Here is an 11803-nt window from a genome sequence, read left to right as displayed (position 1 = left end):
AAGATGAATGTCAAAAGGAACTAGAACCCCCCATCGAACAACAGAAAGATCAAGTATGGAAACTATATATAAACGGGGTATCTAATGATGAAGGCTAAGGTGCGGGATTAAAAATAAAAAAATCTAGACGGTCAGGAATTCACATATGCAATACGCCTAGATTTTAAAAGCACGAATAATGAGGAGGAGTACAAAGAATTATTGGCGGGTCTACGAATTGCCATGAAGTTGGGAGCCAAGCATTTAGAAGCACATGTTGACTCAATGTTGGTGGTGAACCAGATTGAGGGTTCATATGAGGCAAAGGATGACAAAATGGCCTCATACTTAGCGCATGCACAAGCGCTGATGACGAATTTCACTACATGCAAAATAATACATATAAAGAGAAGTGACAATAAACAAGCAGAAGACGTCAGCAAGTTGGCGTCAGTCAGCTTCGACCACCTCGCAAAGCAAGTCCGGGTGAAGGTCCTGGAAAATCCCTCCACCACCGCCAGAGAAGTTTGTGTATGTTCCACAAACAAAACTAGCTGGATGACCCCAATCATTAACTTCTTGTCATAAGGAATCCTACCAAATAGCAAGGAAGAGGCCAGGAAAATACGCCACAAAGCACTTAATTATCAGTTGAAAAATCGTATTTTGTAAAAGGCGATCTTACCTAGGAACACTCCTCCGATGCGTGGATCCGCAAGACGCGAATTACCTGTTGGCGAAATACGTGAGGGAATTTGTGGGGTCCAAACAGGCCTAAGAATGGTAGTGGCCAAAATTATGAAAGCAGGATACTATTGGCCTGGCATGCACATGGACGCAGAAAAAGAAATAGGTTGGTGCAACGCATGCCAATGACATGCACCAAGTACCTTACGGCCGAAAAACATGATGATAATAGTGACATCTACTTGGCCATTTCAGAAATTGTCAATCGATATAACAGGTCCATTCCTAGAAGCTCCAGGGCAGGTGAAATTCTTAATAGGTGCAATAGACTATTTCACCAAGTGGATCGAGGCGAAACCTGTGGCCACAATAAACGCTGCCAGCATCAAGAAATTCATTTGGGATTTCATAATATGTCATTTTGGGTTACCAATGAACGTGGTCAGTGATAATGGAACACAATTCTCAGACCAACGCATTAGAGCCTCGCTTGTGGAGTTAAACATAAGCTAAACGTTCACTTCCGTGGCACACCCACAAGGAAACGGTGAAATGGAACACGCCAATCGTAGCATCATTGACGGTATAAAACGAAGGTTGGAAGGATACAAATCAGGATGGATCGATCAGGTCATGCATGTTCTTTGGGCCATCTGCACACAAAAGAACACAAGTAACACGGAAACACCGTTCAGCCTGACTTATGGAACAAAAGCAATGATCCCGGCAGAAATTGGCTTACCGTCACCAAGGATTCTATTACCAACTAACAATGAAAGCTAAAGAATCCTTGATCTAATGCTACTAGAAGAAATAAGGGAGTTGGCCGCGATACGTGAACAAAATTACAAGCGCCAACTTTAGAATTATTATGATGCAAAAGTATAGATATGCGAGTTCAATGCAGGAGATTACGTCATTCGCAACAACGAGGCATCGAGAGTGCAAGCGCAAGGAAAATTGGCACCAACTTGGGAAGGACCTTATCAGATAGAAAAACTCCTAGGCAAAGGCGCATATGCGCTGATGCAAATCAATGGCTCACCAGTTCCAAGAACATGGAACTTGCGCAGCTGCGAGGTGTTACATGTAAATCGATTTCATCTTGTAAAAACGGGCCAAGGGCCAATGCCAATGAATGTAAATGATACCCTACATTTACCAATCTTAGCATAACAAATGGGAAACATATATATAATGGGACACGTTTCAAGAAAGTCCATTTAATTAAAAATAAATATTTACAGAAAGCGGATACCAACATCCGCCGAACAAAATACAGTCTAAGTACTCCTAGACTACTATATACAAATTTAATCAATGCGGGGAGAAACTTCATAATCAACGATGTCATCCACATTATCCTCCACATGATCCTGCGGCGCCGCAACATCATCGCCAGCTGAAGAAGAACCCACCTGATCTGGTTCCAACAACCCCCTCAGCAACTTCGCGCTATCTTCTTCCTTAGCATATTGGGCGATAACAGACAAGATGGGAAACGAAAGCGCATCGTATTCAGCCTCAACAGCCTGATACGCCATGTAGCACATAAGCTTCAGAAGGAAGGTGGTACCGCAAATGCGTCACCGCCTCCTGGAAACCCGACTTATGCCCCGGTTGTTGCGCGGCAGTGACAAGACGCCCAACGCTTTTGGTCATATCATCATCAGTAATGATGCGTTGGGCACCTGAAAGAAAAACCTTCAGTACAGAATAACATATATAATAAATAAAATAAAAGGAAAAGAATAAATACCTTGCGGATCGCCTGTTTCAGCAACCAGTCGCGGTTGTTGGCAGCAACGACACACTGACCAGTCAGAGACTCAATGGTCTGCTCATGAGTGGAAATCGCATCAGCCAACTTACCCGCATCTGCCTTCCTCAGTGTTGCTTCATCCTTTAATTCATAAATCCGCTTGCGCAGATTAACGTTCTCCTGCCCGTGCTTGGCAGCGACTTCCTTTGCAGCATGAGCCGGGCTACGCGAATCATCAAGATCTTCGTTAGACTTCCTGAACGCAGCCTGGAATTCCTTATAGCGCTCAGCGCGCTCACTGACAGACTCCGCTAAGTCTGCCTCAACTTTAGACAACTTCCCCTCGATAGCAGCCAGAGCCTGGTGGTTCTCCGCAGCCTCCCGGCCCGCCTTCCAAGCAGCCTCCTCGGTGTTCTTGACAACTAATTCCATCTCTCTAATAGAGGAAACAGCCTCAATCTTCTCAGCATGGAGTGCTCGATTGTCACGAATTAACTCTGCCACACTGGAGAGACCCCAGACATAATCATAAGTGGTATCAGACGCCAAACGGTCACGAGGTTGGAACTTGCGAGCAATGCATTCACCAGGAGGGAATAAATGCTCCAAAAATTCTAGACAGGTGGCAAGATATTCAAAATTGGCGCCACGGGTGATCTTTCATTTAGGATGGTAAGCCTAATTCGTTTCAATGGAATCGCGGGGATTTATATCTACATTTCCCGATACACCGCCGAAAACGCCACCGCTTCCACCACCAAAATCAAAAAATTTACCGCTAACAACCTTCCCAACTTCAAAAGGGGGGGATGAGCATCCTCATCACCGTCAAGAGCAAAGGTTTTGCCTAGCAATGACTCCTTGGAATTCAGAAAGTCAGCAAACTTTTGGGGACCAAACGTCCAACCCGCTAACTTACCAACAGAAACCTTGGGCAACTTATCCATGGTTGCCTTCACTTGTTCAAAAACTGATGCCACAGTTTGGACCTCAGACAAAACAACCAATTCCTTCGTCACGGGTGAAGACTTCACGATGGTTTCGACCTCAAATGGGCCAACCACACCCGTCATCATCGGAAAAGTCACCGACTGGAGCACAGGCATCTCCTTAGACAAGTTGCCCACATTAGTCATCATAGGAAAACTAATCATAGCACCTGCCACCGAAGAAACAGCAGCAGACGACACTCCAGCATATTGCACTTCCGTCGCGGAAGGCGCATTCATAGGCTCTGAAATGAAAATAAATGTTCAGACAATGGATATTAAGCAGGTAAAGAGAACGTATGATCTTAAAATACCTGGAGATTTAACCAGACCACTAAGTTTCACGAACCCGCTGAGACGGGGCTTCTTGAAGAGAGGAGTTTCCTCCTCTTCTTTATTATCTTCCACCACCGTGAACCCCACGTGGTGTGGGACAGTGAACGTTCCGGTACTCACGACGGGACCAAGTGACGAACCATGGGATACTTTGGTATCCACAATGGTTCCAGGCTGGGAGACTGGTGTCCACAACAGTTCCGGACTGAAGGCAACGGGATGCCTCCAGTAGTCTGGCTGGTGGTGGTTGGGAGTGAATGAGCACCAGCAACAGAACCAGACGAAACAAGTAATGTCGCCAACGAATATACAGGCGGCCTAAAAGGCACGTCAGACACGAGGACAACTTCGTCATCATCAAGCCCGAGAGCCCTTTTGGTAGAACCTCTCGGAGGCGCAACCGCTTTCCAACCACTAACATGTGCGGTCTTTCCGCCGCATTTAGGAAGGCGCACAATATGAGACCGATTACCTGCAAGGTATAAGGAAGCAAGAAGATTAATATATATATATATATATATATATATATATATATATATGCAAATATATACATATATATATATATATGTATAACTAGCTTACCCTCTTTTGGGTTAATGAAGCTGGGAGGTGGAAGCGGCTGCGGCCGCAGTGACTGCCCCATAGGAAGAGGAAACACAAATTTAGGAGTAGTCCTTTTAAGGATAGGCTCCTCTCGAGGACACAGTTCTCACCGGAAGAGGATCTTTGTACCCTCAGGCGAGGGCTACAACAACAGTGGGTCCTCCAGCTTTGTAACAAACAAACAGTTAAAAGACGTTAAACATAAAGTGACACATGAAAAAACCAGTAGTTAGTTACCTTGACCACCCTTCTGGATGTAAGGGAACATCATCGCATCACGCCGAATGCAACTCATCCCAAGCAGCACCAGTTCACGCTCTGGATATGGACGAAGTGGGGAAAGGCTGGCCTGTAAGGTGTTAAACTAGTCCGAACCAGAATAGGGGACTTGTCTAGGCTCCAGAAGCTCCTTGACATCCCCAAAGTGCATCACAAGGGGAACCAAGCGCGCAGTGACATAGAAGAAAAGACTCTTTGGCGCGTCGAGAGCGATGGATTTAGCGCTAGAACGGGTAAACAAATTATACCAGCCCTGGAGTACCGCCAATGGTAGAAATCCATAAACTTGTCAGTGGACGATGTTATAACCAGGCAGTGACAAGTATACCCGAAATGGCGAAGACGCGCCATTCCGAGGGGATGTATCTGGGTCAAGTGCAACCCAAATACATCCAAAACCTCCAGCAGGAAACGAGTAATGGGCAACCGGAAGTTGCCAAGGAGAAAGTACTCCTTATATATGGCAATCTTGCCGGCAGGGGTCTGCTTGGCTGTCTTGTCCGGAGTAGGCAATTCTGGTTCAAACTCAGGGCTAATGTGATACACCCTGACCAGGCTGTCGATGTCTTCAGAAGACATCCGACACCTCACAAATTCCATAGTGTTACTTTTCTTTGCCCCTTTCTCCATGTTAGGCTGAAAAGAATCAGCCATACAAAAATATGATAAGGAAAGAGGTACGAATCAATAGATTGGAACTGAATATACGAAGAAAAATATTGGAATAGGAAGATGAAAAGAGAAAAAGGATGGCATAACACCTACTTTTATACCCATCGCAATTAATGCCATGGAGTAAGATAGAAGATACACGCGGCCCAGTCAGGATGAAACACGCCAAGGACATGGCAGTAAAATGTGTTATAGCTGGGCGAGAATCTGGGCGCGTCATTTGGATTCTCGCCCACGCGCCTGACACAGATGGAAAAACTGCCCTGCAAGATGTAACCGTCATCAAATCTGTCATATCAACTGTTGCTTTACTTTGACAATCATTTAATTCATCTTTCCCCGCCAAAGACATGTCATTTTAAAAGAATTATCACAAGGATGATAACTCCTAAGTATTCGTAATGACATGTAGAAAAAGGCTCCTCCAGGGGACGATTATCCATAACTGCTCGCCAAAAAAGGCTCCGCCAGGGGACGGTTATCCATAACCTCCCGCCAAAAAAGGCTCCGCCATGGGATGGTTACCCAAAACCTCCCGCCAAAAAAGGCCGCGCCATGGGACGGTTATCCATAACCTCCTGCCAAAAAGGCTCCCCTAGGGGACGGTTATCCATAACCTCCTGCCAAAAAAGGCTCCGCCATGGGACGGTTATCCATAACCTCCCGCCAAAAAAGGCTCCGTCAGGGAACGGTTATACATAACCTTCCGCCAAAAAAGGCTCTGCCATGGGACGGTTATCCATAACCTCCCGCTAAAAAAGGCTCCGCCAACCATTGGCCTATGGCCGACAAAAGATTCACAAGCAATGGCATTAGTTCAGTCTGTAGCTCTTTTATTTTAAAAGGGCAACAACGTATTGGGGGAGTTGTAGAGTAAGGTATTAAACCTACCCCAAACAAGTAGTATACACTCCCACCGGTTAGAAGGGTCAAGCGTCATGCGGATACCATGGCGCCAGAAAGATAAAAATATTTACGGCCTTATATAATAAACATTCTCTGGTACCTTGGGAATGGTAGAGCCGAAGATCTCCACGAGCATGGGACAAAAATGAGGGATATTAATCATAAATGATGCCCAATCAATACGGGATAAACAACACATGGACAGTAGTACTACCTAGTACGACATGTCAACATCAAATGGCCACGATGCCCACCAACTCCGTAGAACACACGTGCAGGGTATATAATTGGTGGGGTATATTCATCGTACAAGGCAGTTGGTCACACACACACTCTCTCTCTCTCTCTCTCTCTCTCTATCCTTTAATGGCTGTAAATACCAATGTACCTCCAAACGGTAGAAGATCAAGAATCTAATACTCTCAACTCTCTCTATATATACTTATCACAAATAATATATTGATTCTCATGCTGGAGGGTGTTTACAAGAGGACCCCCACCTCCCATATCCCTCGTAACGATCTCACGGTGTTCTGTTTTGTAGGTAATACTCGTCTGCGCTAAGAAGGAGTCAAACCCATCGTGAGAAATACCTGATCATTACCCTAGGACTAAGTCATTAGACCTAAGGGAGGGATTTCATGTTTCTTCATAAATACAATTGCAACTAAAGAATCATTAAGCAAACTATAGCTAAATTGCTAAAATATAAAAACCACATACAAATTATTAGAGAGTGGAAATTGAATTGTTGTAGAAGAGGAGAGTGGGTGTGAAATGATCAACCCATGGAGATCCAATCTACTTGAATTGTCTTTAAAAATCAATCAAAGCCAAAATCGCTTTGATCGTGAGTGAGGAAAAAAAATAGTGAAAAGGGGTGAAATGTTATGGAATGGCTTGCGGCGGAAGAAAAATTGTTAGGGTAATGAGGTTTGTTTAGAAGAGAAAAATACTTGAATAAGAATGGTGGGGAGTTTATGGAGTGATAGGTGGCGAAAGAAACTTCGTTAGGGTTACAATATGACTTTTCTATTTCAGAATGACATTATTATATAGAACGTTTTTCGTAAAAGTTACGATCTTTGTGTACACATTATCAAGTACTCCAATAAATTCTAGGGAATATTATGGTTTTATTTTGGTACAAAATTTAATTGTAACAGTTATTTTGATCCATGTGGGTTTAGCTCCTATAACTCAATAAACCCAAAATGGATTTTTTAGATGAATAATCTCTTACGTTTAATTTGGTTAGTGGTTTTAGCCCTCAGTGTATAAATGGTTAGTTTTTTTTCCTTTTCTTTCATTTCTTTTTCTTTTATTATTTTTATAACTTTATTTTTTTATTGAGATTTTGTATTTTCGATGTTTGAACAAGTAATAAAGTTTTCCCACTATTAATTTAAAGATGTCTGTAAAATTTTGTTAATTAATTAAGCAACTTCTTAGTTTTATAAAATATATAGTTTTTACAATTTTTAAATTTATTTATTTTGTACTCGTTTTATATATTACAAATTTAGTTAGTTATAGTTCTTTTTATATCATACATTTAATTGTTTATTTTGTAATCTTACGATTAATTCAAGGCCTTGAGACCGACAATAAGATTATACGGAGTGGGTACTGATTTGTCGTCCAACAACACATGTGGCCAGCGGTGCTGGCAATAAACACCACCTGTCCCTTCTTGGTGCCGTCCAACGGTAAAGAGCTCGGTGACTTTTCACCGATTAAAACACCAACGGTGTAAGCTTTGAAGCTTGTTTTTCTTTTTCTCTAATATTTTCCAAATTGAAGGTTTTGTTTACTTGAAGAAGAAGAAGAAGCAGCAGCTTGAGGGAAAAAAGGAATTTGCAGAGAAATAAAGATGAAGCTTGATGAGGGAAGATAGGGAAAGAGGAAAGTAGGGCCATGGGTGATATTATTTTATATGTATTAATAATAACTAGTAGGTACCGCGTGAGGCAGCGGCGGCGATAATTTACAGCGTGGAATTCATTTTCTGTTAGTTTATCAATTTTTAGTGATAAATGTATACTAGAATAATTCCCAAAATAGCCTTTTATTAGAGCATTCTCATCCAACCAGTTATCTCTAAATCCAAAATTATAATATAACACATTACATTTTCTTTCTCTTTTTCAATTAAATAATATTTTTTTATACTTTTATTAATATCATTTATCTTTTCTTCATTCACAACTACTTTCAAAATATATTAAAAAATTACAGGGGGTGAACAGTAGTTTTGCAAATATACTATAAATTACTGTGTTTTATAAAATAAAAAAACTCTTCACTTACAACATCCTAAATCACTCTCTAAATTATAAAAACACCCCTCACATAAAATATGAGGTTGGAAGAGAATTCTCTTAGAGGGAGAAACCTTTTATGTCCTCAAGATCTCAAAATTCCAGATATGTCCCCACAGTAACAAGTCGTCCACGATGTGTTTGATTTTCCCAATCACGGCAAACCAGCTGGAACTAAAAGGTGCTTCCCTACCATTTTTTTTTACTTTCCTCATGTGACTTACTGGCATACTCTCTTTCATTTCCCATAACCACCCATTATCCTAAAAAAAGAGAAAAGAAGGTAAAAAATCTTGTTATCTTCTCAAATATAATCTCTAACTAACTCTCTATAGCAAAACATGAGTGGGTATTAGCCGACATATTTTATATATGTCATATATATTGTATACATGTATTTTGATATATATGTTTCTGTATTTATCTCCTTGTAAAGCCCTATATATATGGGTATTTTATATGATGAATACACTGTCATTATTAACCCAAAATCATATGCGTTTGTGGTATCAGAGCCATAAAGCGTGAAGCCCTAGTTCTTTTTTCAGCCCCCACCCTCGCACACAGCCATCGTCAATATGACTGGCAAACCTGATAACAAGAAGGAAGCTTCGGCCTCTTCTTCAGAATCAAAATCCCTACACCGTATACACCGTAACCAACATACAAAATAAAATCCGTGTTCTTGATGGCTCGAATTTAACCTACTCAAAGTGGGTTTAACCGTTTAAACTTCACGCGAAAGGATATGACGTTCTTGATCATATTGATGGTTCCGCCCCGCCTACTCCTGAAAGTCTGATATACGAATCATGGGTCAAAATTGATGCCATCGTTCTTCAATGGATATACGGTACATTATCCTATGATCTCCTACGCCGAATCCTTGAATCCGACACTACCGCCAGATTCGCCTGGTTAAAATTAGAAACCATATTTCTGAATAATAAATTAGCCCGTGCTGCAATTCTAGAAACTCAATTTACAAACCTGAAATTGTCGGCGTGCTCATCCTTGGATGACTATTGCCAAAAACTTAAAGATATTGCCGGACAGTTAGCCGATGTAGATCAACCGGTTAATGAGAACCGTCTGGTCACTTAACTTGTTAATGGGTTGCCACAAGAATACGCAGTCACCGGATCCATTATAAACCAAGCAGCACCTTCGTGGGATGTCGCATACGAAATGTTAGATCTTGAGAGGCAAAGAGAAGAAGCAACCCAAACCATAGCATCGACGCTTCTTACTCCGGCCTTGACCGGAAACCCACCTCCACAACACAAAACCGTCCCCACGAAAACAATCAGTACCTTGGCGGTGGTAATTACAACAATGGCGGAAATTACGGTAACGGAAGCAATTCCGGACGAGGCAGAGGTAATTATGGTGGAAGTTATGGAGGTGGAGGTATTTTTTGTAACTTCAATAATGGTTACGAACGAGGTGGAGATAATGAGAATGGTTATGGGGAATTGGAATGCTCCTCCCTCCACCTTGCCCTTAACCTCCACAGTGGACTCATGCATTGACCAATTCAAATAATGTTGGTCCAAATCAACCTAACGTTGCATACCAACAGCCCAACAATCAGACACAAGCTTGCTATAATGCTCTTAGCCCAACTGATCTTGGCAGCGCATTTCAGAATATGCAGTTAAATCACACTGGGCAACCATGGAACATGGAGCGTCATCGCATTTTACTAATGAACCAGGTACAATTCAATTTCCTTCACCATCATCTTCTTTACATATTATTTTTGTTGGTAATGGTAATGGTCTGTCAATAAAAGGATCCGGACATAGCTTTCATCACCAACCAAACAAAACCTACCATCTAAATAATATTCAATACGCCCCTCAAATTATTAAAAATCTTATTTTGGTTCGTAATTACAATTGATAATTGGGTTTCGGCCGAATTTGACCCTTTTGGTTTTACTTTGAAGGATTTCAGGACTGGCAAGGTGCTTTCCCGCCATGATAGCACAGGAGACTACCCGTTCACGCAACCCCCACAAGCTCTCACCACTATTTCCGCTACTCATCAATGGCACAACCTCCTTGGTCATCCCGGTGCCCCGGTCTTAGATTTTCTTAGTAAAAATTCTCTTATTAATTGTAATATATATCAAACATTATCGGTTTGTCATTCTTGCCAAATTTCAAATAGTAAACGATTACCCTTTTATGATTCAAATACTATTACTTTTGATTAATTTGACATAATCCATTGTGACTTGTGGACATCACCCGTCACTAGCAACTCTGGTTACAAGTATTATATGGTCCTTATTGATAATTTTTCTCAATTTTTTTGGAATTACCCACTTAAATATAAATCCGAAACATTCACAAACTTCGCTAAATTTCATCAATTAATCTGTGACATTCGTCATTTTTGAGTCAATTGTATAATCGTTTTGTAATTGTTTATTAAGTAAACCACCCGATTTATATCCCGAACATTTCAAATATATAAAATATTGGATTTTATGCTACTAAATCATTCCCATTTGTTCAATTTGAAAAACCCCTTTTACGGATTCGAAAACGCCTTTTAAAACGCTCAAGTTACATCGAAAACGAACTTCCGGGACACAAAACGAACCACACAAGACGAGCTGACCAACCCAACCCCGCTAGCACGCCGATCTGCGCGGCCAGGGAGGCTAGGCTGGTCGCGTGGCTTGGCCTCAGACTTGCAGTCACCAAAATCGTTTTTGTTGTTATTTATTACTTGTTTGACCCTTTAAACCATTCAAAATGCTTGGAAATCTCTAAAGCAACCTTATGGATAATCCTAACACCTTATCCTTCATAAAAGCAAGGCTCACCACTCATTTTAACCTGCTCATACTCACCAAACACTCTCAACCTAAGTTCTTAGCTCCAACCTTCAAGATTCTTACTTGTTTGACCTTCAAGAGTCAAACAAGGGTTTCCTTTGATTTCTACCAACTCCATAGGATTCAAGCTTGTTTTTGCAACATATATATAATATACACCCCTTGTTACCTTCGGTAGTTACTTATCCGGCATCGGTTGGTTAAGTTTCTGGCCTCGTAAGGCAAGGCTACATGGAGGACTTCGTGTTCTTGTGTTCTTGATATATATATATATATATATATATATATATATATATATATATATAACTTGTTTATACATACTAACCATGTCTAACTTCTGCTTATTTTATTTTTTTTTTGTCATATTTATAAGTTCCATGGTCATGGGTTCTAAGAGTCTAGCCTAGGTTTAACCGTA

General features: G+C 41.3%; 1 protein-coding gene across 1 annotated transcript; it reads left to right on the top strand.

Moving 5' to 3' along the window:
* Nucleotides 1–9112: 9112 nt before the first annotated feature.
* LOC143540555 (uncharacterized) lies at nt 9113–9638 on the top strand. The gene is made up of 2 exons (XM_077033582.1): nt 9113–9179; nt 9280–9638. Exons 1-2 carry the CDS (start codon nt 9113–9115, stop codon nt 9636–9638), a joined length of 426 nt encoding a protein of 141 aa, XP_076889697.1.
* The last annotated feature ends 2165 nt before the right edge of the window (nt 9639–11803 follow it).

Source organism: Bidens hawaiensis, unplaced genomic scaffold (assembly GCF_021521415.1).
Source record: "Bidens hawaiensis isolate Kalapana, Puna unplaced genomic scaffold, B.hawaiensis_p1.1 tig00012278_1, whole genome shotgun sequence".
Lineage (NCBI taxonomy): Eukaryota > Viridiplantae > Streptophyta > Magnoliopsida > Asterales > Asteraceae > Bidens > Bidens hawaiensis.
Note: the sequence above shows the minus strand (reverse complement) of the source record. Positions and strands in the feature narration are given on the sequence as shown.

Coding starts and splice junctions, on each gene's coding strand:
- LOC143540555 (XM_077033582.1), top strand. CDS start 9,113: ATGACTGGCAAACCTGATAACAAGAAGGAAGCTTCGGCCTCTTCTTCA. Junction 9,180..9,279: donor AGAATCAAAATCCCTACACC/GTATACACCGTA, acceptor TTCACGCGAAAG/GATATGACGTTCTTGATCAT.